This window comes from Archocentrus centrarchus, chromosome 12 (genome assembly GCF_007364275.1).
Source record: "Archocentrus centrarchus isolate MPI-CPG fArcCen1 chromosome 12, fArcCen1, whole genome shotgun sequence".
NCBI lineage: Eukaryota > Metazoa > Chordata > Actinopteri > Cichliformes > Cichlidae > Archocentrus > Archocentrus centrarchus.
This window is the reverse complement of record NC_044357.1, coordinates 18900082-18921212: the sequence shown is the minus strand read 5'-3', so window position 1 is coordinate 18921212 and position 21131 is coordinate 18900082. Positions and strand designations below refer to the sequence as shown.

Genomic DNA, 21131 nt, shown 5'->3' with positions numbered 1-21131 from the left:
CTTAACACACTGAACACATATTGTCACACCAGAAATGAGCAATATTCCTGTGGAGGGTGACATTGCTGTTTCAAAGAATAGACAAAGATCAAAGCCATGAAATGCTGGATTGAATATTTCAAACTGGATAAATCTCACAATGCACTGGTTGAAGTACCATACAACATCAGTGATTACTTCTATAAGAGCTCATGGATTCATTTACTGTAAACATTTCTACATTTAGTTTAAACATGGGAACAACATAGCGTCCTTTTTATGGTAGCTAGTGCCATATAGCTCATTGGTAGTTTGTCTAATTAAAAGTGATCTTGCTTTTACTGGAGATGAGACTTAAACGGCCCTAATTAAGAGGGTTATGAAGAATTTCCACAAGAAAACCTGCATTTGCTTGGTTCCTTATTGTGGCCAGTCTGACTACCTAACCACTGAGAGTGAGCGAGGATGAGTGTAAAAATCCAAGCAAAACTGTCAGGTTTTGCACATCATGCTTTGTCTGTGCTGTATGTGCTGGTCCTCTCTCAGCAAAGATGGAAGCAAGTGTTTTCTCTGTCTGTCTATGGCGGCATGAGCTCCTGCATGCACTGGGCTTCTACCATGAGCAGAGTGACATGGACAAGTCTCTGGAGCTAGAAAAAGGGTGACTGGACTTTTATTTGTTTTTTGAAAATGTTTCACCTCTCATCCGAAAGGCTTCTTCAGTTCTCAAACCAAAACCAAAAGGTGGAGAGACCCAGGTATTTAAACCCTAGTTGGTGTAGTCCCCTGGAGGTGGTCGCGACTGTCTATGGTTCATGTGCATAATCACATGTGCCAAGGTGTGAAAGAAAGCATGGGCCATTACAGTCAGTGGTTTTGGGTGAAACCAATTTGGGATTCGCCCCATTCTATCAAGTGACCTATTGAGGTCACCTGAAAAAAGGTGTGAATTGGGCCTGAGGCGCTTGGGGAGGGACTCAGTGGTAGTGCATCAACCTCAACCTGTCATCAGCTTCTAAATTATCATATTTTAATGCAGATAAGGATGACATACTACCAAATAGTTGCTTCCACTAACTGCTAAATTGTATTCTACCTGACTAGTTGCTAAGTTTGTCTCTTCCCATATTGGTGTTGAGTGGGGATGGTACAGCAGTAGCAGCATCAGAATCACATTACTCTTTCTTTTTGTTCCTTTTAATTTGACAGTTGTGACAAATGAGAGCAAGAAATACAGGACAATTAGAGCAGAGGGAAGGGAGAGGGAGGGATCACACAAGCAAACAAGGAAAAAAACATTTTAAAAAACTGGTAGGAAATTTTTAGAGTTGAATCAAAATATACATGATTTTATTTAAGGAATTACATCTGTATTTCTTTAGGACTGCCTATGCAGCAGTGCCTGGAGAAGAAACCATTACTCCCCTTCCTGATCCCTCTGTGCCAATAGGACAGTAGGAAAGAATGTCTGAGATTAATATAGAAAGGGTCAATAAGTTACACAAATGCAATGAGAAAGCGTTAAAAGATGACCCATTGTGTCTCCTAAAATGCACATAAAAATGTATTTCTCATTGACTGAATGGAAAACATTTGTGTAGAAGCAGATGGAGGAGAACAGATAGCTGTGATGTCATTCCTTAATGTCAAATCTTTCTAATAACTCATTTCTAATATTTTTTTTTCAAACATTTGAAAGAGCATGACGATAGCTTGGCTTGTGCAAAACAAAATCTGATTCCTCTATGTAAAAACCCCATCAATTAGATAAATATGACTAAATCATGACCACTTTGCCGCTTACCTGCATGAATATGATTGAGTCCATTCTAGATAGCCTACAGTAATAACTGAATCAAATTTGTATATTGCACAAATGGTGCACAAATCATAACATAAAGTAAACAGAAGCGGAAGCTATCTGAAGATGTACAATCCCACTACAAGCCATGAACCACAACCATGATAATTCTAACTGCATAACTGCATGCTGACCAGCCTTTTCAAATGCATAAAGAACATACAGAATATAAGTAAAGAAGTAAGTTGTGGCAATAAGCCTACAAAAATGCAAATGAAAATTAAAGCCGTTCAACTTTCTTGCACTTTATTTTCTTCAGCACAAATCTGTTGTTGCGGGCGTTGTGAGTCACCTCAAAGTGGCACCTCAGATTCTGTGAAAGAGGAAACAACAATGACTATTATATGAGAATGAAAATTTTCCTTGATTTCTGTCTTTAAGTCCACATTTATTAAAATTCAACTTTTCACCTTTTTTTCTTTCCTGCTGGATGATTTTTCATTTTTCAGATTTGCAAGACAGGTGTAAGCACAGCTAATATTGTATCCGCTCTGCTGCTCATAAATGAGCTGTGTTATGAAATAATCCAAGACAGGAAAGCATGAAGTGTGACTGCTGAGTGCAACAGACTGAGATAATGAGGGGTGTGTTTTGTTATAAGGTGTGTAAAACATTGCTGAGTGTTATAACTTTACAGACTTATATAAATGCAGGCACAGAACAACTTTACCTTATTCACAAGACTGCAGCTTTTTAAGTCATGGTTTTCAGATTTGGGACATCTGGTTTTTCCCAGGACTGCTTCAAGCTTATAGTTGAGCATATTGGTCACCTACAAAGACGAGCATACAGAATTACACATTTTGACGCTGTAGTCGGATTGTGTGGCGGGAACAAGCTGAATCAGTTTGTTTCTGAAGCATGATCCTAACCTGACACTGAGCACGAGTGACTGTGACCAATTTGAACATCTTCTTGGCCTTGGACTTCGTGTTGAACACCTTCACAGCATGTTGAGCTACATCCTGAACTTCAGCTGAATCTGGATTGATTTCAAATGAGCCCCCCAGAGGAGTCCTGCTTCCTTTGATGAGATTAAATACACACACAGACACACACCTTATATTTTATATAACTGAATATTTTACATCAATGTGCATTGTTACGAGGATGGCTCCCTCATATCGCAGTAGACCATGCTGTGCATCTGTAATCATGCAGAAAATATATAGTGCCTGCAAATTAAGAAATGCATCTGTGTGTTATTAAAGGTACTTGCCCTAGAAGTACTTTATCTGCTTCTGTTTGCACAGTCATACACTTACACAATGCTGAGCTCTGCATTTTAGTCAAAAACCACAAAACCCTAGGTTGAGCTGGTCTTACACTGCCAAACCACACTGACGTCTTGGCCAAACCAAGCACTGATCATCAGGCCAAGGTTTTCCAATGAAGCAAAAGTCATAGTTTAATCCCTGGTAGCTTGGGTGGCCCAGTCAATCAAAATTATGCTGGCTTTACATATATTTTACTGTTAGTATTAGTTTTAGGACTGCATAGCTTCCCAAGGATGAACCTTGCCTGATGGTCCGTTTGATCCAGACTAAAATTTCTCAACGGCTTTTGACATGGTGTATGCACACTCATGATCCTCAGGGCATGAACCAGACAGATCCAGTTGATGGAGATTGTTGTTTTGGGATAAATCTCTTCAAGATTATGAACTGAATTGCCATTGAATTTAGTGCTAATTGACAAATGTTAGCTTCCCAGTTGTCTGAGCTAAATAAGATTGTAAAATATTATACTTCGTTTGCACAGTGTAGTGCTGTTAGCATTAGGCTCAAAATAACTCTGTAGCATGCATGTAGCAAATGCTTTAAAAGCAACAGATCACACTTTGCAACTGGGGTCATCAGAGATTAGAGTTAAACCTTGAGTTAGGGTTAAACCTGGCAACCAGCAGTGTCAGTGAAACAATAGCTTTCATCTTAAAAGAGTTATCCAGGAGGTGCCCTTAAAAAGCAAGTCAAGATTAAAATGCAATTGTATCAAACGTTTACATAAAATGAAACACCCAAAAGTTATGAAAACGACAAATCGTATCACATTCCAAATTCTGCCTGAATTGCATCCACACTGCAGATTTGACTGTGCAGAACAGCCCTTATGTACTGAGTCCTGGTACTGTGTTGTCGTGATGGATTTCTTTTTTTAATTATTCCTAAACACCAGCCAGACTCCACTCGGACAAATTAAACAGCACTTGAGCAGGAATGTCTTTACCTGGTTTCCCACTAAGCTCAACATGACTCACTGTAGCCGACCAGACTGTATTACAGCATATTGTAGCTGAGGAGTCACTCATGGAAGAACTGAAAAAGAGACACTCAGACTTCAGATGTCACCACAAGCACTGTAAAACCACAAGGGGGCACTATTTTGTTCACCATTTGCACACCTTCTAACACTCTGCTTCCAAGGTGGTCATTAAGCTTGCACAAAACTTCACTCATGGTGCAACATCTCTTTACCGCAACAACTGTAAGCAACAAAAATGTCCCAGTGGCATGATAGAAGACAACATCTAATCACTCCCAGCATTATTTAATGATTTTCGGTATGACTTTTCCCATTTCTCTGCATTCCGTGTGCCTGGATAGGACCTTACTAGCTAAAAAGGGAAAAAAGATAATTTCCCTGTCATTGCCTAGTGTTGTCATCAAATTTCTGTCAATGTATTTTTTCTTTATCATTTATATATATAAAAAATATGCATAAGCACATCTCATGCCATCTTTTCTTTAAGGCTGCTACTACAAGTAATTTACTATTATGTGTTTTTCATTACACCTGAATGGCGAACAAACACGCAAAGTCAAACTGACAGAATTGCAAATGTTTTGTCTGACTAGTTTCTAGACTGTTAGTCATGCCTCTGACACCGATGCCCACGCTCCAGTGCAGACATTGTTCTATAGCATTATTGTCTTATGTAAGCATGGCTCCCCTTTTTGAGCCCCATATGTTTCTATTTCATTACTGTGTCACCACATATTTAGGGAATAATCAGAATGGAGGAGACAGATCAGGAAATGATTCATTTTGACTAATTTGTTGAAACAGATGGATGTCTCCCATAATATAATTAGATGATGCAAAGTTTATCATATTATTATACTGGTGGTTGTTGGGGAAAAAAAAAGTTTTTATTCTAATAAACTAGGAATTTATATAATTTGTAAATATTGAATCCTTATTTGTTTTACACAACATTTTAACTTTTTTTTTTTGGAAATGAAATTCTGTCTCTGTGGGAAAGTGCTATTTTTCCATTACTTTTGCTCTCCGATGTAAGGCTCTTCTGAAGCATAAGAGTGAATACACTGATTGTAGTTCGACTGCAGGGTAGCTGTAGTTTTTGAAAGTTACATTTCCTGCATTTATCTTGGGAATATTCACATTTATGAAATAGATTTTTCTGTATATGATGACATTTCTGCAGTATTGCCAACATATTCGCTGTCAGGAAGAAAAACTATGCTAAATTATCTCGTTTGCTTCTCTGTGACATTACTCCACATGTGCTTTTGATTCTTATATTTCTTATCCATGCACTTACTTACTGGTTTTGATGACTTCTTGCACGGGCTTATCTCCCAAACACAGCTGAACAGCTGATAGACATATCAGCAATGACAATGGAAGAGACATCTTTACTGGGAAACCCATGCCAACTGTGCTGTGCTCCTCACAAGGGAAAGACTGATTTCCAGAGAAACACTTCAGGTGAGCAGAATCGTTTACTTGAGTGATTTACTCCAGTGTCCCACTGGATTTCTGGCAAAACTGATGTGACCAGGTCCAAAAAGAGAGTGGTAAAATAAAGACAAAGACAATGAAGATTTTTACAGGAGAAATTAAAATATAAATAATACAAAAAATACAAAAAAAAAAGTACATAAGATTACAGATATACATATATATTGTGCTACAAAAAGTAACAATACCTTTTTGTTGTAGAAGAAAGTTGAATACTGGTGAAAGCTGGAGCGCCAGAGAGAAAAACTGAGGGAAGTGGGAGGGTTGAGAGTGAAAGAGGCAGAGTGAATGCCTGTGACTATTTAGCATTTCAACTCTGGCATGTTTAACAAGCCAGTGAGGACCACACCCAGCTAATACCAGCAATGACGGCAGGCATAAGCATCTAACTCGGGGTGTGTTTGGTACAAAAAACAGGCTGGTGGAAGGATTGATTCAGATGGGTGTCTGATGTATACAATTGTGTGTGTGTGTGTGTGTGTGTGTGTGTGTGTGTGTGTGTGTGTGTGTGTGTGTGTGTGTGTGTGTGTGTGTGTGTGTGTGTGTGTGTGTGTGCACTCTGTTGTTTCTCTGTATGTGTTTGCATTCACGTGTGTAACGTGTGCATTTCCATCTAGTGGTTTTGTTTTAAACAAATGAACAGGACTCTTTTGTGGAGCTCTGACTCATGCCAGCAGTGAGACAGTGCAGCACACAGCAGAGCCACATCACACATCACGTCAACAACAAGTCCAGAATATCTGTCATGTGAGAAACTATTCTGATAGTACTCAATAAATGAGCCAATATAAGCAAGTTGAAGAAGAGGAGTTTCCTCATTTGGTGAGTCACACTTAAATGGACACATTAAGTAAAAGAAAGAGTGATACATTGTTTTGTTATTTAAAATGCCTTAAAGAGTGATGGTCAGCAATGTAATCTGAATGATGATTCTAAAAATGCTGATTTCACCAGCCTCGTGTCAGACTTGGAAAGAGAAAATTAGACAAGCGCATTGAATTAAAATAATATAAACAGAAAATCACAGTATTTATTATCTTTATTACTTCTGTGGCTCTGGGAGTCTCACTCTGACAAGTACTTTGACCCAGACTGAAATATTAACAACTATTTAAGATGGTTCAGTCAAACAACTCACAACTTGAGATGATTTATTACAGCAGCAGAATAATTACAGCTCATCACTCTGATAATATTTTATGAGTAAATATCCCCCCGGAGCCTACAGCTGGTTGCTGGGAGGATTGAGTGAGACAAAACTGGAAGAGTGTGTTTGGGACGTAATGTGGGCGTATGTTGCATCTGTATGACATATTGCAGCTTGAGCTGAATATCTGAACAGTCTGCAGGCTTTAAAGATATCATCAGTGCTCAGAGAGCCCCTGACTTTTCTTTTAGCACTACCATCAGGTTAAAATGCCCACTCAAAGCATATGGTTGATTGACACAAATCCTACAGACATTGCTATTTATCAGACGATGATCCACAGTCATGCCTAAAACGTTTGAGAATGACACAATTATTGGTTTTCACAGCGTTTGCTGCTTCAGTATATTTCAGTCTTTTTGTTTCTGTGATATGCTGAAGTATACCGTATTTTTCGGACCATAAGGCGCACCGCATTATAAGGCGCACTATCAATGAATGGGTCTATTTTCATACATAAGGCGCACCGGGTTATGAGGCGCACGATAAAACATATGTAGAGCGAAGCAAAAGCGTCAGGTAAGTCCAACTTTATTCAACTCATTCACAGTAACTCAGAATATTGTTCAGTTGTAACAAATACAGAAAAATACTCACATTTTAAATCATTCATCTTCCACAAATTCATCAAATTCCTCATCTTCAGTGTCTGAGTTGAACAGTTGGGCGATTTCGGCATCAAGCATGCCGGGTTCCCTCTCATCATTATCTGAGTCAGGCTTTTGTTGTTACTGTTTTGTTTTGGTGGCAGCACACAGCAACCATTTAATTGTTAATAAAAGGGCAACTTTTGCTGGCAATCTCTCGCCATCTCCTTCAACGTCTTAACAGATGCTACAATATATTCTTCTTTAATGAGGGTAAGAACAAGTCATTTCTTCATTTTATATATAAGCCCTTCATAAATTCTGTGCACCTGTCTATTTACCGATATAAGAAAAAATATTTGAGAAAAAAAAAAAAAAAGGAAATCCCTTTTTGACTCAACACCGGAAACCTGAAAGCTCCGCTGTCACCATGTTTTGTGTACATACAGCACTCGTACTGCGTCCCTTCATACGCTGTGGCATCACCCGGACCTCTGTTTGGCAACTAGGGGGACAGCACACACACACACACACCCGGACCTCGATTCATCCTTTAGCCACAGGATGCGATTTTTGAGACAGCCAACACCGAGTTTTGTTGCACAAAAGTTGGCAACAGCGCCGGCCGCTGATCGCCAGATTACGCACAAATATACAGGCCAGCATAGATGAAAATAGGCCAAATCCATCATCGTTTTCTGCGGTTTACTGCGTACGGTTTCTGTTTTTGGAACAATGATTCCACTTCTTGTTGAATTTATCTTCGGTGGCTTTGGCTACTTTCCACACCTGCTGCGCCGCACTCACAGCTTGTTCCTGTCTAATATCGTCAGTAGAGTCATTTTGTGAATTGATGATGGACTATTTTAGAAAATTTAATGAGACCTTTGAACTGATCTACCAGACCTGAGGCCATATCACTGCAGACCACGCAATGGTCCGGTGGTGTGGATGCCTCGGCCATCGGCGGTCAGACGGCAGCGCTCAACTATTTGAAAAGCATATGCTGGGTGTTACCCCCGTTGTACACTCTGGAAAATGTCGATATTTATTAAACGTCCCTTAACAAAGTCGCACTAAATCATTTCAACAGATTTTTGAGCGCAGTGTACCACATAAAATGATTTCAAGGTCAGTAAGCACAACAAGAATTCATACATAAGGTGCACCGGATTATAAGGCGCACTGCCAATTTTTGAGGAAATTTAAGGATTTTAAGTGCGCCTTAGCCCGAAAAATACGGTAATTAGAAGCATTTTAAGTTTCAAAGGCTTTCATTGACAATTACATATTTGCAGTGTATGTCCTTCTTTTTCAAGTCCTCTGCAAATTGCCTTGGCATGCTGTCAATCAACTTCTGGGCCAAATCCTGATGGATGGCAACTCATTCTTGCATAATCAATGCGTGGAGCTTGTCGGAATTCATGTATTTTTGTTTGTTCACCCACCTGTTGAGGATTGACCACAAAATGGTCTCAAAGTGCTGTACTGTTGGCATGACACAGGACCGATGGCAGCGCTCACCTTTTCTTCTCCAGACTATTGTCAGAGAAAATGACTTTGTCCCATCCTCAGCAGTCCAATCCCTGTGCTTTTTGCAGAATATCAGTCTGTCCTTGATGTTTTTATTGCAGAAGTGGCTTCTTTGTTGCACTTCTTGACACCAGGCAATCCTCCAAAAGTCTTCACCTCACTGTGCATGCACTCACACGTGCCTGCTGCCATTCCTGAGCAAGCTCTGCACTAGTGATGCGCCAAGTGATCTTGGCGCTTGCTAGACTTTCATGGGCCTTCTTCACAACAGCTGAACCCCACTCCTTGAAATTCCTGATGATCTGATAAATGGTTGATTTAGGCGTAATCTTACTTACAGTGGCTTGCTTGAGTTTTCCTGAGGTATTCATGTGAAAGTGCACATATGGTAGAGTGTAGGTGACGTACAGAGTCTGTGACTAATCTCATTTTTATGTCAAACTTCTTGACCAAGTCTGTAATGAGTTAAAAGGCCCAGCAGAGGGAAGCAACATCATAGCACATAATGCAACAAGTGGTTATTATATTTCTTCTTGTTCTAGAAAAATAAGGTAAAGTCTGTTTTCTTTAACATTCACTTCAACTAGTTACTCTAGTGCACTTCCACAATATGAGTCCTGAGTGCTTTCATTTATGTATAAGAGTTTGATTTTAAGAAACTGAATTATATAGACTACTGGTCTTAGCCAGTAACAGCCTACATGATAAACCGATGAAGAGTCTACTTTATTTTAAAGTTTGCAGTAGAGGAAATATCATGATGCTTTACTGTAGTCAAAAATAATAGAGAGGAAGCTGGCATAATTCCTGTCATAGAAAGAGAAATGTAATCGCTAATTGGAAGCCTAGATTTATGATGTATAAAAATACAGAAGCGAGATGACAGTGGTACAGAGCTTAAATAGCATCCATACAAACTGATGAGACAAAAGATGAGGCAGATGGGAGCAGAGTGACAGGTACATTGCCTACAACAACAGTAAAGCAGATGCCAGATCAACTCTGTGCCAGGCCAGATAAAAGACTGGAAGATACGAACCATGCAGATGGATAAGTCATGAGAAAAAAGAAAAACAACAGTAGCCCACACCAACAGTGCCACAAACTGCTGCTTCAAAACCATGAAAGATTTGGATTAACACCATGGGCACACATTTTAAACAAACGAAAATAAATAAATAACTGAATCCTCATCTTCAGGAAAGTAGTTACACTCTATAGGAAAAATTCTCATTAGAAATTAGAAACCAATGTGTGGGAAGATGGACAGCCACACTCAGTCATATCTCTTTTAGGCCTGCTTGGCGATCACTGCTCTTCTGCTCCTAATGAAAAGTGAAAATGTAACTCTTCCAAGTTGCAGCCAAAAAAGGTCAGGGTCAGTAAGGGGAGGGGGTCTGGCTGAGCTGTTGGAAATTGGAAATCCCCTTTTCAATGGAATAATTGATGTCACCCTTGTATGCCTGATGAGCGGACTGGAATCCAACTGCCACAGTTTGCACTCTAATTGTTCTTGACTGTTTATCATAAAACTGAATGAGAAGCCACACGAGTAGCTGTTTTTTTGCTGTAGAGGAGATCTAGGTGAGAGGTCGGAGTTAGTTTATGGGGAAAGAGTGTAAAACAGACCGCACTAGAATTTGTTCTGTGGTTACTAATAGGAAAAATATCTATGAGTCATATAATTTGTTATTATAAAGTACATATATGCAACATAGGTGACTTTTGAATCTTTCATTATTATTTTGCTCAACCTCTACTACAGACATGTATAAGATGAGAAATAATTAGGTTTATGTGTTATATTTGTGAAAACCAGATTCTTTAGTCTCCATTAAAATATGTCACATAGGTGTTTTGTCCTGTGATAGTTCTGTCCCTGTGGTAAGAAGTGGGTTTATAATACACTGCATTACACTGACAGATGTGTTTTTCCACCTCCACCCGCATTCATGGGGGAGGCTAAAAGGGCATTGCATCCGATAATTAGCTGTTACTGTCGTCTAATTTATTGCTGCTGAAGCACAGAGCACTGGAACCATTAATTGGTTTAATGTGTTATTTACTCATCAGCAAACAGGTAAGCCAAATATAAAATGAAATAAGTAAATCAGTGGTGTACCTCATGAAATGGGATCAACATTTTAGCTGGAAACCTGCAAAAGGCTGTTTTGCTTCCAGCCATATCCGCAAGTGAAGGTTCTGAGGATTTTACTAAGACAGATTATCGAGCTTAGTTAATTACTGTGTCTGCTACTTGTTGCTATGAAAGCAGCAAGGTATCTGACAGCCAATGGACTGCTACTTACATAGAATTTTTCTGCTCTATTTGAGCACTCAAAGCACTTTCTGACTACAAGCCTCATTTACACACAAGTGCTTTTTTTCTATGCCCGAGTGCTTTTAATCTAACATACACACTCCAATGGATGAATGAGAGTTCAATATTTTGCCCAAGGATACTTCAGCATGCAATCTATTCTATTTTTATTCATTTATTTATTTATGTTTTATTTTTTAAACATTTTGGTAAGGGGAATAAAAATCAAAACAAAAATAATGAAACATTATTTTGTATTAAAAACAAAATATAATATAATATAAAGGAAAGTCTTTAGATTTTGTCGGTTTGGTCAAACCTGTAATGAAAACCTGCCGGACTACTGGCTTTGCTGCATGTGTTTACTGAGATTTGGATTGTCTGCATCACTCTGAATCAACTGCCATTAAAAAGGGTTGTGTTTACCTATTCTGAAATTGTAAAAAAAAATAGGGTACTGTATTTACCCTCAGTATTAAAGCAAATAACAACAACAGAAGAACTGTAATTAAACAGAATTTAACCCTGGAAACAAAACGTTTTACATATAAATACATTTAATTAATTGAATAAGTGGAAGAAAACAAAACGGCATCAATTAAAAATTCATTAAGATATCCAACTTTCCACAATCCTGGTTTTGGAGACCTCGGTCTGTTTTTCCTTGCCACATTCCTCATTAGACCTCAGAGCTCAGCCTCCATAATCTCTTTACAGTTAAGGCCCGCCCACTCAGCCAGGTGATTGACATCCGCCGCCTCCAACGGAGCGGCAGCCGACTCTCTGGCCTCGTTCCCTCCCTTCTCCTCCTCCTCCTTTCTGTCCGACTTTGTTACTTTCTAAGCCCGCTAGTCCGTGTCTAGTGTCTTCGGTGAGTTGAGGAACAACTCGTAGTGGTACCGACCATGGACGGCGACAACATAATAATGCCTGTTTGACTCGGGGAGAGTTTCCAAGGTAAGTTCGGTCATTTAAACTGTTTAAACGGGGCGGGAGGGGATTAGCGACGGGGAAGCTGTGCCTGTGTGCGTGCGTGTGTGTGTGTGCGTGCGTGCGTGTGTGTGTGTGGGGACGAAAAGTTTAATCCGCTACACTACACGGGACAGGAGAGAATGAGGGGAAGTGCACTCCAGTGTTATTCACAGTGAGGATGTGTCATACTAGCTTGTAATGTTGATCCCCGTTTAAACACCATAATACACTCTTATTTCTTATGGTTGTATTTTAGCTCCATACCTTGTAATTATGGGTAAAACAGTGGTGGTACCCTGGACAAACACCATTGGTCTACAATGTGTTGTATTTTTATTTCTGATAAACTGAGTATGGCTTTTTCTTTTCTTTTCTTTTCTTTTCTTTTCTGTTTTTTGTTTCCACTCCTAAAATTTGCTGCTGCCGCTGTGTTTTTGGTTCAGATTGCATTTAAACATTTATCCAGTAAGAACAAGGTTTTGTGTGATATTTAAATGCGTAAATATTGTTGAGATAGATGGATTTATAAAGACATATCTTTGATTTGCTAGTGTGCAGTTTGTATTATTGTTGTGCAAAGTGCACTTGTGATGTTGTGATGTGTTGTTTATGTGTATGGAACACTGTGTATTTGTGCATATACAGGGATAGAAAGGTAGTGTGATAAATGTAAAAATAAATAAAAAAATAAAAACGTTCACTGACTTGTTTTGCTTCTAGTTCTGAAAACCAAGCACAGGAACTCACTTGGCAGAGTATAAATGAAGCGTTGAAATCATGGCCACCGAAAGCACTTGTCGATGTAATAAACACGATTAGTCTTCATCCTGCTCTTTGTTGTTGTATATTTGTATCTGCAATTAGTTCAAGTTGCAGGTCAATAGCAAAAGCTAATGCTCTGAGAACTCAAATACTGTACGCACAAGCAGGCAGAGAGACAGAAAAAGAAAGGAAAAAAAAAGACAGACAGTGGGACGGGGTCTCACTGCAGATGTGCATTCCTCTAGCCAGTGGAGTGATCAAGCTTTTAAATAGAGCTCAACAGGAATGCAAACAGATGAAGCAGAAAGATGAAGCCTGGGGGGTGTCTCAGGAGTAGGAGAGGGAAGGTAGGTGGAAGGAGAATCAGAAAAACAGGCAGCAAGCCCTTTGCTTGAAATTAGATGAACTCTGTCAAATGTTTCCCTGCTAAAAGAAAAATGTGGGTCAGAGTTCATGCTGTAACATCTCTCTTTTAGATGCTTGAAGGTTTTAAGAAACTCACAGTTGCACATGATGTAAGCAATACTTCTGTATTGGTGGCAAAATGTTAACCTTGCCAATAAATCGTGTATTGCAGCATCAGTGTACGCCTTTGATTCTTTGAAGAGGTGACGCAGTGAAAAGCAGAATCAGAGTCTGCTTTTATTGACCAAGGATTATGATTGTGGCAGCACATGGCCGCCAAGAAAAAGAACGGTGAGATGTATTCAAAAAGAGGACAAATGGATCGTTAAAATAAGTAATGTTGGACTGAGCATCTTTTATACAGAGACATCATTAATTCTTGGAGATGTGCTTGTGAGTCTTACTGAAAGTTAGACAGGAACAATGCAGAACTGGGGCTGCTTCACTGGCTGCTATTATTTTACATTTCCAGATTTCTTGCTTTTGCAGAAAAAAGTGACTTATCATTAGTAGTTTTTTCTTTTTAAATTGGAGTGAATTAAAAAAATAATTTCTTGAGTGGTGGAACCAATCGTACAGTTTATTGGCTGTCAGCTGACCAATAGGAGCTCATTTTCCCGCTTCACTCCCATGTGGAAGTAAAACAGAAAAGCACAGTTCCTTAAGTAAGTCCTGCGATGTTAATTTGTCCCAGGTTTTCAGTGGTTCCCTGTTTGATTGCTGTTTATTTTCCTGCTTTAAAATCCATTCAGATGATTCTGTGCAGAGAGACAGATCGTGTAATTGTTGTTTTGTCCTAGCCAGACTCACAATAGGCTGTGTGGAAAGAGAAGCCAAGCACCTGGCGTCCCCCTGTAGCATGTGTGTCACTTGCAGCAGTGTTTACTGTTCTTCATTTGAGAGGATGCGTCTCGGTTTGGACACCTTTGCGGAGAACCAGCGTTCTTGACCACTTCACCGCTCTGAAACTAAATATACACTCACTAAGAAAAACGAGGCACACCGGGCACCTTGTTGTTTACCTCTGGGATGCTGGCCTGCCCACGGATTAAAGCCTTCTCTCTCTATAAAAGGAAAACTTGATGGTATTTTTTGCTTTATAAATGTTGTGACTTATGAAAAAAAAATGTTAAAAAATAGCAGGAACAAATTAGCTTTTTGTATTCACAGTCTGTAGGCATATCCAAAAAAGAAAGGGAACTCCAAGGTGCTCAGAATTCAAGCACGGCTGACACCTGCATGTTTTGGTTAATGAAAATACTGAAGAAAACAATACTTAAATAAGAATACATAGTGAAAGACAGGATTTAACTTAACCCAGTCTTCTTCAGTGTTCTATGATTGACTCATTAACTCACAGCGATTTGTTGACGACAGACCTCAAACTGTATAATCTAACTTACTTCACTTGAGCACATGTTCTGTACAGCTCAGTTCAGTTGAACTCATCTTCTAACACCTCATTTTAGCTTGAGAAGGGTACTGTTATTCAGCTTGCTTTGCCTGATTCCCTGCAGACAGCTTTCGCTGGCAGTCCAATCTCTGCTCTAGCTCTGGCCAAAAACCACATGCGCACACAGATACGCTCTGGCTCCACACAGCCCTTGATGCAGACTTCAGCGTGCACATATATGTAAACGATCCAGTGGCTGTGTGCATGCACACTCACATATTCATGTGCACATGGAGCCAAACACAGTCCAAGCCTCCATACTCTCCTCCACACTCATATTTCACTAGTCACTCACAGAGGGCCACGGCAATCAACTTTAAATTAGAAAGAAAGCTGCTCCAAGAACTTGAGGGCTGTTTGCCAGGTCTGAGGCCATACTCTTCTTGGTGTGTGCATGCGTAAGTAAAAGAAAGAGCAGAAGGAGCCAGCTCTTGATATTACACCAACAGTGAGGGGCCTAGATAGGGGTCTATTTAATCCTCTGTGCTGCTGTTTAAGCAGTTCATCCCTAGTCACCAGGAGCTGTGCTTAACATTTGAAAAGTTATTTTGCAAGCCTCAAACTGGCTAACTTTTCATTTCAACATATTTTATGAATTTCTGCCTTCGGAAGAGTTCCCACAGCTACAAGCCACAAGGTCAAACCACTTAAAAGAGTTGCATCCTTTTTTCTTGGAGCTACAACTCCTTCTGTGGTCAGCTGACCAATAAGGGCAATGATACTGTGGCGACAGCGAGAGTGAAAGCGTAATATTTGTTAGACAGTAAAGATTTTTCCATCTCAGAAAAAGTTGAGCCTATTCTACAATAATTGTTTCCCTATTAATGTATAATGGACTGGAACTTATATAATGCCCTTGTACTCAGTTGAGCACTCAGTGTGTTCTACTGTAAGTCTTATTCACCCAATCACACAACACACACACGTATGCATACAGTGCTTTTGTCTATGCCTAAGCACTTTCTAACATTCGTGCATACAGTAGCACACCAATGGATGCATTTGGAGCAACTTGGGGTTCAGTCTCATGCCCAAGGATACTTTGACATGCAGACTGGGGGAGTCAGGTATCAATCCACTGACCTTCCGATCGGTAGACCACCCGCTCTACCATCGGAGCCACAGTCGCCTCAAAATGTTAACACTAGTTCATTAATACTCTCTGAAGTGCTTGTGTTGAAAAGCTGAAGCATGCTGCATATGTTTTAGATAGCAGAACTGAACGTAAGAATGTCACATCAATATTGTAAAGAAATGTGACAGATAATTATGGAGGTCTTTTTGCAAGAATTTTATGAAAGACAAAGTAAGTTCAAAAGGATTTTTGACATCATTGTCACCATCTTCTTTATTCTTTATAGCATCCGTATAACAACAAGTCATATAACAACATTATCATTTTATCCCAGATGGAGACTGAACCATTGTGGTCTGGTTTTACATCTGTGTAAAGAAGTTGCAGGAAATAATCCATTGAGGATTTATAGATGATGCCTTGTCATAAAACCTTTAAGGGGGGTACTGGTTAACAGAGAAGGCAGTGAATGAAGTACAGCTACTTTTTACAACAACATTTTACACAAAAGGCTAATAAGATTAAATGTCACAAACTGAATCCCCCTTTGTTTGAACTCAGGAACTGAAATGGAAAATGTGACCTTGTATTTCACATTTGGTAAGTCACCATACTGAATTTGTGACCCTATTATGGGATACTCTACTTGAAACTGATTATTGTGTAGATCTTCAATGTTGCTGGGTTGAACATGTGTGTGTCTGTGTCTGTGTGTGTGTGTGTGTTTGTAGCATCTAGACTTCAGAATTTGTAGCTAAATTTAATTATTTGTGTTTTCAAAGCAATTTTGGGTCATTGTCCCTGTGGTGGTAGCCTTTTTTAGAGGCTCCTGTGTGGCAGGATGGTTGTGTTTCCAGGGAAGATAAATGTTAAAGAATGTACTTCCTTCCCTTACAAATGCACTGTATAATCTTGTGGACCTCTCCAGGCTCTCTCAGGAAACTATGCTTTCTATCCGTTTGTCACAGAGAATGACAAACCCTAATTTTGCAGCTTGTTTTTTACCATTTTAGTTGATGAAGAAAAGTTCTGTGAGGTTTATATGCTTATTTTACTGTGACCAACATATCTCAAATATTAATGACCATGTGTTTGAAAAATGTACTGGGTACCTTTGGCACCTTGCTGCCATTCTGCCAGTGAAAATAACATCTATTAGGTTTAGCTGTATAAACAGTAACTGTTCTGTCCAATGCAGTGTTGACTTTGAAAACAGAGCTCACTCAGGAGATTATTAGTACTTGGCAGAGTCTTACTCTGTTCTAGAAAAACACTGTATTGATTGCATTGGTGTAAATTTCTACCTCCAAATCATGCATGGTTATTTGCCAGGCCATTGTGGAGAATACAGTGGATTGATTTATAAGCTTGTGTGACAAAAACATACCAGAAATTTGACTTTTCTTGTGCTAACTCCCTCCATGCAGGTGCTCATATTTAACTTGACTGCCATGATTAAAAATGTTCTTTTCGAAGCTGTGAGCCTGTTGTCCATTCATTTAACTTGAAGAGGTCCCTTAATGAAGAATCACTGTAGTCTCTCAGTGGGGTTTATTTTCAGGAACATGGAAGAGCTCTAAATACTAAAGGGAAAGAGATGGATTGGAGATCTTATTTTAGCCTTTGGTCAGTGTAAGTAGTGGTGCTTTCAAGTCTGTCTCTATTACAAGTTAGGTAGCCAAAAAAACTTTGTGACTTTGCACTTTGACCAAAGTTACTAGCGACGTGGGTAGGATTATTTTCAATTAAGTGTAATTTCTTTTAATAGGTGTATGGATTTCAAGGATTGCTGGTGCTTATTAATATACAGAAACAGTGTGGAAACAGCAGTCGCTTAAAAAACTTGCATAGAGAGACTTGCTAAGTTTGTACCTCTGTCATTTGGGCTTTGACCCAGAGTGGACGTGGTAAAGGATTTGGTACAATGTATAGTTGGGAAATGCAGTCTTGTTCATGGCTGAACTGAGATGCAAAAGTTTAAAGAGGGAGATTTTCTGGTGTGAATAATTTATGTGTGTCTTTTCTAATCTAAAACAGTCCTTGGTGCTGCCTGTCTGTGCTCAGTTATTTGTATCAGTGATTCAGTTTTACCAGAACCTTTCCCAACACTGTGATGGGGGTGGAATCATGTTTGGATCATCCAAATGTTGCAGTGCATGCCAGTCATGGAAATGCTTAGATCTTTGTATCACTTGTTGAGAAAAGGTTATCACTTAAGTAGAGATAAAACTCTTAATTGACCAGTTGAGTCACTGGAAAATTAAACAGCAACTACATTTAAACCATTTAATAATTTCAGTAACTGAGCAGAAATGTTAAATCTTTCATCTTTCTGGGTTCTTTAAATGTGCTAATTTGATGCTTTTATCTGTCCAGCTTACATCAAAAATAACACTTATGGCAGTGGCTTGTGTTATCTGTTGTGTCCTTTCAGTTTTATAGTCTTTTAATCAGAATCTAGTTTCATTGTTCTGTGTAAAACTGAATATCTGCTGAAAAAAATTAGTGTATGGACAGGCTGAAAGACTCTGAAACAGTTATTTATTTATTTTTTTGATAATGCACCTTTCTTGTATTAGGTTATTTAGCATTATAGCCACACCACTATTGCTACAAGGTATTAACACCATTAAAATGTTGATCTTTTGTCCTTATGTTTTTATTCTGTATACTTGAAGGTGTTTTGCATTTACTGTTGTCAGTTAGCTCAATAAATAAACTGGACTGTTTTCATTTTATGCTTGGGTCTTTAGCACACATCAAAACAGTCCTTTACCTCTTTGTGCCACTGGGGATAAGGCTAAAATGCAAAATTGTCGCTATTTATCCTTTTGGGTAATTGCAGAAAGGTGACTATTTTTACCTGTCTGTTCACACATGATGGATAGACTTCTCTGATTAAATTATATACCAGTTAGGATGTAGCCAAAATGTCTCTGGGGTCTAAAAGTGTATCTGTGTGTTTTTGTGATGACATAATTCTGTTGGTATGCCCATGTCAAGTAGGTATGAACTTACCCCCAAATTATAGAACACATCTTCTCCCTTTGCCCTCTTTTTTTCTCTCTTCTTTAAGGCTTGTTCGCCCTTGCTCTTGTTCTCTTGTCCTATTCAGCTTTCTCATTCCCTATCCTGTTTTATTGTTTTATTTTCCCTCCGTCTCCCAGTATCCGTTTCCTCCCTGGCCCCCTCCCGTTGCGTTGTTGCTTTCATGGAGTGTTGGCAGTCTAAAAGGAGGATAAATGGGTGTATCGAGCATGGTGATCTTATCTTATTTGGCAGGCAGGTGACAGAAACAAAAAAATGAAGCTAAGAATACGCTGCTAATGTTTCTTAAGCAATTTCCACAGCAGAAATCTTTGTTTTTGCAAGTGATGAGAGTGTAGAATTAAATGTGAAATGTTGTCATATAGTACTGCTTTAGCTGGATGAATCTAATCATCTTTCACCATAAGTATTGCATTATTTAATTTATCATATCAGAATAATAATGTGGTTTGGCATTTGGATGTGAGGGTTTGTTGCTGTTAATTGTCGAGTTTGTGTCATATCATTCTTATGAATTGATAGGGACTGGCACTGTGTCATATCATATCGGTGGTGATAATACTGGTATAAATTTTTACGTGATTTCAAAATGTCATTGCAATATAATTTCTGTAGCTGCATTTATGTTCCCTAGTTCACGCAACAATGATGCAAGCCGTGGCATATCTGAGGGCAAGAGCTGCATGTCAGTCTTCACTGGAGATTTAGTACCTGGAAAGGGAGCTAACAACCTTCAACAAAGCACAGTACTTTACAAAATATGGAAGAAAAAAAAAAAACTGTTAAAGGTGGAAACAGCAAACGTGCTTTATCAGTTCAGGCAAAAAGACTACAACCAGGAGATACTAGCAGCTGGTGATGTGCGATTCAAGTGCAAGCAAATTTATCACAAATTTTCTTGAACTTGTGATACAGTTTTGAGGCTGTATCACCCGCCTCTAATATGGACTATGCTCACATCAGATGTAGTTGTTCTGAGTGGGAGTAGGGGGAGCACGCCCGATACTCGGCCCTTCCAGCATGTGTATTCTGAACACGTGTAACAAGACTAGGGATGAACTCTTTGGTTTAAGGTGTCAGTTCTTAGAAAACAATGCATTGGTGCATCTGCGTGTCACTGCATCGGTAATACCATGTTAATACCACGCCTAAAAGAAGATGCTGAAAAAATAATGCATGACACGGGGAAGCTTTGTTTCGTGAGAAATATATAAATTAGTTTTAATGATAAATTAAATGTTGCTTTATATATATATATATATATATATATATATATATATATAAACCTGAATACAAACTATGTGCAGTCTTAGTGGTTCTGGAATCATTATTATCATATGTTTGTGTGCCAGTCCATGAACTGTAGTTGTATTATTTCAAAACTTGAAAAAGTTACTTTTTTTGTATGTTTCAATCTACAGCACTTTGTGTCAGCTGTGGTTGTTTTAAAGCGCTTTTACAAATAAAGATGGTACAGTACGGTATGGTATGGTATTTATGTGTATAATTCAACGCAGCATTTTGAGCATTTCAAGCTGATTGTGAGTTGTTAGATGTGAATATTTGTTTTTTTCTTCTTTGAATTCCTTCATCTAAAATAGGCCTAAATCATAAAGTTTCCCTTCATTAAATTTATCTTAAATGCACAGTTGATCACAGAACTGTTTGCCATGTATAGTTTGTTGATTTTTTTCTTTTTTTTTTTCTTTTTTCTTTTGAAGACAGTTTTATAGCCGTTTATCATGGCTGGTTGCAATGAGTCAAGCAAACGTCACCATGAATGCATTTCAACAACATTGCTCTGGGCTTAAGAAAATTGGCTGGCGAGAAACTCTGAAAATATCTTTAGATCTAGAGTAGATGGATATGATAAATGATCCTTAGAGTTTGGCTTACTTTGCCAAATGCTTAGTGTTAAACACATCAGATTGGGCTTGTTTATAGATGATAGTCAAGCAATGGTAGAGGATGAAAATATGCAGCCTATCAAATTTATCCTTCAGTTTTTCCATGTACATTTTTGACCATCACTCAGGGCACATTAAGTATTAACATAATGTGCTTTTCTTGTTTACGAACATATTAAGAACATAGCTTTTGGGATTAACCAGAAAAAGTGATACTAACAGCCATTTTGGAAAAGAAATATTAATATAAACTGTGAGCA

General features: G+C 38.8%; 2 protein-coding genes and 1 pseudogene across 2 annotated transcripts in view; 2 read left to right on the top strand and 1 right to left on the bottom strand.

Annotated features, from left to right (window-relative positions):
- The first annotated feature begins 530 nt into the window (after positions 1-530).
- LOC115789745 (low choriolytic enzyme-like) lies at positions 531-1539 on the top strand (annotated as a pseudogene).
- LOC115789556 (cystatin-F) lies at positions 1190-5909 on the bottom strand. The gene is made up of 5 exons (XM_030743024.1): positions 5791-5909; positions 5407-5629; positions 2713-2864; positions 2511-2612; positions 1190-2153 (listed from the first exon to the last, which is right to left on the bottom strand). The coding sequence occupies exons 2-5, from the start codon at positions 5510-5512 to the stop codon at positions 2061-2063; spliced, it is 453 nt and encodes a 150-aa protein (XP_030598884.1). The 5' UTR covers positions 5513-5629; positions 5791-5909; the 3' UTR covers positions 1190-2060.
- Positions 5910-12052: 6143 nt separating this feature from the next.
- Positions 12053-21131, top strand: part of il11ra (interleukin 11 receptor subunit alpha) — a 46621-nt gene continuing 37542 nt past the window's right edge. Inside the window, exon 1 of the mRNA XM_030742919.1 lies at positions 12053-12206. The gene's annotated coding sequence lies outside the window, so the exon portion shown is untranslated. The remainder of the gene's footprint in view (positions 12207-21131) is intronic.

Excerpts from the sequence above, each read along its gene's own strand:
- LOC115789556 (XM_030743024.1), bottom strand. The coding sequence starts at position 5,512 with ATGGGTTTCCCAGTAAAGATGTCTCTTCCATTGTCATTGCTGATATGT. Across the intron at positions 2,613-2,712 it reads TCACTCGTGCTCAGTGTCAG|GTGACCAATATGCTCAACTA; the intron begins GTTAGGATCATG and ends TCGTCTTTGTAG. Across the intron at positions 2,154-2,510 it reads GCTGCAGTCTTGTGAATAAG|AATCTGAGGTGCCACTTTGA; the intron begins GTAAAGTTGTTC and ends CCTCTTTCACAG.